Here is a 6,122-nt window from a genome sequence, read left to right as displayed (position 1 = left end):
CCGCCGCAAACTCTCAGAAGACCCACTGCACCGCCGCTTCCATATCCTCCACCTTACCATACGGCAGCGGCATCGCGCTCAGAAGGTCGTGCTCGGAGGCACCGTAGGCCCAGTGCGTGTGACGCGCCTCCGCCTCTGCCTCCGACAGCACCAGCACACTCGCAGCAAAGTCGTCCGCAGTGGCGGCCCCATTACGCCGGCTGGCCTCCTTGATCGGCACCGCCGCGGCGACCGTGGCCGCCTCGGCTGGCGTGGGTGAGCGCACCAGCGACTGCGCGGCGGCGTCCAGCAGGCGCACCGCGAAGTCCTCATACGCCAGCAGCTCGGCTGGCACGCCCAGCGCGTGCGACAGCTCCGTGAAGCCGCGTGCACCGGCGCGCAGTGTCCGTGCGTCGAGCACCAGCGCCTGCACCGCGCGCCGCCCGCGCAGTTCCACCAGCGCCGGTGCCTCCCACAGCCCCGCCGCCACCCCCTCGCGCGCCAGCCGCAGCCCCGCCACCACCACGTCCGCCACGCTGCTGTCCGCCGGCAGCGTCACGCGGCGCAGTCGGTCGGCCGACAGGCTGCAGCGCGCCACCGGCAGGAACTCGCGGTAGGGGTGTCGCCGGTCCGCGCGCGCGGCGCGCAGCGACACGCCGTCCGCCGGCGGCACCAGCACATGCACCACACGCTGTCCGCTGAAGTCCGGCAGCACGTGTCGCAGGCTGCGCAGCAGCGGGCAGAAGCCCTCCTCGTCGTTGCTCACGAGGATCAGCGGCAGGCGCATCAGGCGCTCGAAGTTCACGTTTAGGTGCATAAACTGCAGGTTAGGCGCGCCGCTCTGCTCCTCAACGCTCGACGACACTCGCAGCTCGTCCGTGCCGTTCCCGCTGTCGAGGGCGCTGCTCCACTGTCGCTCCAGCAGCATCGGAGTGGGGAACAGTTCCTCCAGGAAGTTGCGGAGCGTGACGCCGACCTCGTTGCTCGAGAACTTCGAGTTGATATTAGTGAACGGCTTTTTGTCACGGTAGCTCCGAATCCTTTTCATAGTTTTTGCATTCCAGCTCACGTCGTCACGGAACTCGTGGTAGCGCGCGGATTTCTCGGCTTCCGTAATGTAAGTGGCCGGCGCGCAGCCGTCCTCGTTGTCCAGCGCCACGTCCACTGCCGGGAACACCGACGCGTCACTGCCCAGTGGTGACAGGCCGGCACCGCGCTGCATGCGCCACGCCTGCTTCGCAATCAGGTACGGCAGGTACTGGCTCGACGCGGCCCACGGATGCCGCAGCATGTGAGCCGTGTGCGTCGACGGTGGCAATAGGTCCATCGTGGTGCGGGTGCGCATCATGAGCATGTTCAGATTGAGGTCAGGTGCATAGCGCTTGTGGATGTAGCCCCACATGTTGCGGCACTGTGCGTAGGGGGCGTGGCTGTCGAGCCGCATGCGGTACTTGCGCAGGCGCGGCTGTGTCTTGAAGATACGGTGCGTAGGGAACTCGTACGTTGAAATCGTGTGCATGAGCATCCTCAGCAGATACGTCGCTGTTGTCTTTGTCTTAGGGGCGTCCTGAGTGTCTCCTTGCAGAGAAGCGAAGGCGTTTCGCAAGCCTGTCAAGTGCTCTGTGATACTGGACGAGTTCATTTGCAGCACGATCGGCTCGTGTTCCACCTTAGTCAACGCGATTGTCTCCGTCTCGAGGTAGTAGCGCGGTGCGATGAGGTCTGCCGTGACGCGGTCGAGCACGCGGCGGCCCCAGTGCACGAGCGCCGGCATCTGCACATGGCCCGTCCACGTCCACTCGCCGCTGCCCGGCTTCGTAGGTGGCGCAGGCACCAGCGCAAAGGTGCCCGCTGCATCCGCGGCCCACGCTGGCTCACCCTTCGCCGACACGCGCGGCATCGCACACGCACCGCGCGCCACCGCGCCCGCAGGGGCCCCCCACGCGCAATCCGCCCACGCGCACACCGCAGCACTGCTGCTCCTCGCGCATGCCGTGCTCGTGGACTGCGCGCTGCCCCCCGGCGTCGCCACGCTGCTGCGCGCGTCCACGGCAGCGGCGAAGGCGGCCCACGACGCACGCACGACGCCGCGCTGCACGACGACTGCCTCGCCCTCCATCGACGTCAGGGTGGCGGCGGCAGTAGCCGGCTGCACGAGCTCCTCCAGGTCCGCGGGTGTCCGGTCCAGATCGCGGTGCATGAGCATGGTGTTGAACACAAGACCCCGGCGGAAGTAGTCGCGATTAGCCTCGTAGTACTCCATGGAGTCCGACTTACGTATACGCAGCAGCGGCCCACCAAACTCGTTCACGAAGTCGGTGATGTCGACGTCCTTCATGACGAGGTAGTCATCGTTCATGTAGATGAAGACGGAGGAGGCGTTGCGCAGGCGGTACACGAAGGGCTCGACAACGTAGCTGTTCGCGGTCGTCAGCGGCGCGGGCGGCATCAGCGCGCGCTGGTCCACGATGTGGATGCGCGTGTAGTGCAGCTTGCCGGTGTGGGCCTCCCTCACGAAGCGCGCCTCCGCCGTGCCCAGCACGCTCGCATCGCCGCCGTCAGCGGCACCACTCGCCGCCTCAGCGCGCGCCGTGGGCGCCGTGGCAGCGGCATAGAGGGAGCGCATGAAGAAGTTCCGGCTCTGGTTCAGCCACAGCGGCACGTTGCCGTACGGCGTCACGACGGTCATGCGACCGCGGTGCCAGCTGCGCGTGTGGAGCAGCAGCCCGCGCATGCCGTGGCGCAGCTCGTCGCAGTCCGCGTCGATGTCGTCCGGCTTCACGCTTTCCAGGTCCGCACCCAGGGCGTGCAGCAGCTCCATGTTCGTCAGCGCCATCTCCGGCGGCGGCGGCGCGCCCTTGATGTGGGGCTGGCTGGGGTGCGTGGCGGCCCACCAGAGCGACGCCTCCACGCGCTTCATCGCGTCCTTGCCGGCGTTCACGTCGGCCAGCAGCTGCGACAAGGCGCACGGGCTCGACGACGACACAAACAGCAGCTCCGCGATGTGGCGGCTGAAGGCGTCCTCGGCCAGCGGCGGTGCGTCGGCGCCAATGTCGGCCGCACGCTGCATCTCGCCCCACAGCAGCTGCACCGATGCGATCATGTTCCAGCACTCCCACGTCTTCGCAAACGGCTTCGTGTAGCCGCGCGTGATGTCGCTGCCGTTGACGTAGGAGTAGATGAAGTCGAGGTGCGCGTGGCGCTGCAGCAGCTCGTCACGCGTGTAGCGGCGGTAGTGCGTGCGCAGGCCCTGGTCCGCCTTGGTGAAGTCCGCGTCGGCGCTGCGGCTGGCGGTGGCATTGCTGGCTACTGCCGCGGCCGCTGCGTGCGGCACGGCGAGGGGCTGCACAGCAAAGCTGAAGGCGCCGTTGACGGCGTGCCGCGGCGCTGCGCCGGCGTCGCCCAGCTGCCAGTTGGCCTCACCGTCGAGCCACGGCGACGGCGCCAGTGGCGTGCCAAGCTGCACGCGGCGCGGCGCGGCGCAGAAGGCCTCGTAGGTGCTGCGGCCCACACCGCTGCGCCGCCGCTCGTCCACGCGCGTGCCACCGCGGCCGAAGGTGCGCACCACGTAGCGGTCGCGCTCCACGTCGTGGTGGATGTACGCCGCGTGCGGCGCGCCGGTGTAGCCGTCGTAGCTGCTCGCCGTGGGTCTGCCGCAGAAGTGCGCAAGCGTGCGGCTCGACCGCGGGCCGTACGGGCTCAAGGAGCGCGGGTCGTGCACAGGGGAGACGAGTGAGGGCCCCATCGTTGTGAGGTCAAAGTGCGTCTCTTGGTAGGTCCACAGCTGAATATTATTAGGAGCATTACGGTAGCTAAAATGCCGCTCGATACCCAGTAACACGCAATGTACGACAAGGAGAGTACTGAAGGTTGTTACGCTGAGCGGCCTGGCGTTGGCTAACATAATCATGATCTCCCCGGCTATCCACCGCCAATTGAGGGGGCGTCTACGGAATGCCTGCAGAACAGGTCGCGCTTCTCTCATTCGCGATCGCGCCACCATACGGAGCCGTTGAGCCCATCTCTGCCAGCGAGCCCATAGGAGAAGCGCGATGCTGCCAAGGAGGATGAGTAAGTTGCACTGGGTCGGGTAATTGGCGTATAAATATTTTACGGTGACTACTGTCATGGAGCACCGAAAAAGACCAGTGACTGATGGTCGATGAGAGGTGGTTGGTTACGTCTGTGGGAGGACTACCATTCCTTCACCAGCAGGGGAAAGAGAGGGGGAGAGAGAGAGAGAGGGAGAGAAAGCTGCAATGAAGTCATGATAGTTGGTGTACTCGTCTCAGTTGTTCCGAGGTAGAGCCACTGTGTGTGTGTGTTTGTAGTTGTGCCACTTACACGAAGGCAACAACGACAGGCGTAGAGTGCGTCTTTTATGCGAGGACATCGGTACGCATCTACGTGATGTCTCTGTGTACTGACATGGATGCGGCGCCGACTGTTCATCCAGCTTTATGGGTCATTGGGTGGAGACGGGAAGGGGCTCGCATGAGGGTGGTGGTGGTGGCTGAGTATAGAGATACAGACAATGGACATAACGAGAGAGAAAGAACCACCGTGTCACCGATGTCTCCTCTTAGCGAACGCGGCGACTGCGTAAAGCCACGACTGTGAAGGGTGACCAAAACGATATTCGATTCCGCGGGACACGGCGAAGAAAAGATTCGAGTGTGGCTCTTTGCCTTCCCGGCCCTGCGCCGCACCGTTGGGTGTCCCGAGAGAGGGAGAGGGAGAGGGGGAGGGGGAGAAAAAAAAAAAGAGCACCTGGAGATGTATATTACGGCACCAGACGAGGAAGTGCGCTACGCAGGGGCCAGTGTAGTCGTTGGGTGGAGACAATGATAAGAATGAAGCAAAAAAAAAAAACAAACGCCCAAACGCACACCGAATAGCGAAGAGGAGGGGCGCAGGAGCGTTCGTCGTTAGTATTCACTGTCTAAGGCACACGTCTTGGTTGTATACGTGCAAGGCTTGTTCTCCTTCCCATCAAACACCCATCTCCTGCTGAAAACTTCTCAGCTGATGTGGGGTGGGGGGTAGGGGGGTGGGGTGGAGACGAGGGATTTGTAAAATAACTGCAGTGCGTCAGGGAGGCGATGCCCGTCCCTTCATGTATATGCACATGTGTGTGTGTGTGTGAAGAGCAACAAATTATTTAGGACAGAGAAGCCCTTCAGTGATACAAACACACACACACACACACTCACACACAACCACAGACTTACACAAGTCAGAGGACCCAGTGTCTGCGCCTCTGTGCGTTGGCGAGCTGCAGGGAAGGTAAAGCGTGGTGGTGGTGGGCATTGTGAGACACACACCCAAACCCCAAACTCGAAAACAAACTCAGAATAAAAGCCCACGAGGGTTAAAACACAGCGAGAGAAAGGGCGCGGCGATGATGTAAGCGCGTGCGCGAGTCTCGCGAGGGCTGTCGAGACGGGAGCGAGAGACGGAATGGCGGCAAATCATGAGCTAGTGCGATAATGGCCGCCTTCCCAACGCACCCATGGTAGCGATGAAAAACACAAACAGCCAACAGCGTTCTTCTTTCCACTACAGCGTGCCCATTCTCTGCGATGCAGAGCACACGCGAGGTCAAACCCTTCACTAGACCCCTTGTGTGCAGCAGACCCAGCGTGTGCAGCCAAGCAGCCGTAGAGGAACGGTACAGCAGTGCGCCGACTCAGCCATCCGAGCACGGCTCCTGCCTCGAGGTCTATACACCCACCCCCTCGCAGCCGTTCCCTTCATGCCGGTCGCCACCTGGTGCATTCCTCGGGGCGGCTCAGGCCCGCCATCAGTAGGCAGTCACGGCCGGGTGAGGTGAGTTCGAGTTGCCGTGGCACGCCGCCCATCATATGGGTGGCCCAAACGCGCTCCCTGTCGCAGGTCGCACCGACACAGCGCCACCCAGGGCCCGGCCGCCGACATCGGCAGCGATACACACCACTCTGGCCTCCCTACGTCGTAAGTGCTCCACCCTGACACCACCAGAAGTGCTTCGGGATTGGCAAGTGTGAAGGGAGGGGCTGCTTAGCTTTCCCAGGCTGAGTGGGGGTGCTGAAGACCGATATACCGCGCGCGGGGGCGTGCTCCTGTCACAGCAGTGAAACCCCACGCGCATGGGAAACAGACGA

General features: G+C 63.4%; 1 protein-coding gene across 1 annotated transcript, besides 1 other annotated feature; it reads right to left on the bottom strand.

The window, feature by feature from the left end:
- Positions 1-13: 13 nt before the first annotated feature.
- On the bottom strand, positions 14-4,108 carry LPMP_240430 (putative transmembrane protein; the record flags this gene model as incomplete). The annotated part of the gene is made up of 1 exon (XM_010701082.1): positions 14-4,108. One exon carries the CDS (start codon positions 4,106-4,108, stop codon positions 14-16), a length of 4,095 nt encoding a protein of 1,364 aa, XP_010699384.1.
- Positions 4,109-5,541: 1,433 nt separating this feature from the next.
- Positions 5,542-6,075: a repeat region.
- Between the last annotated feature and the right edge of the window lie 47 nt (positions 6,076-6,122).

This window comes from Leishmania panamensis, assembly GCF_000755165.1.
Source record: "Leishmania panamensis strain MHOM/PA/94/PSC-1 chromosome 24 sequence".
Lineage (NCBI taxonomy): Eukaryota > Euglenozoa > Kinetoplastea > Trypanosomatida > Trypanosomatidae > Leishmania > Leishmania panamensis.
This window is presented reverse-complemented; position numbering and strand designations above follow the sequence as displayed.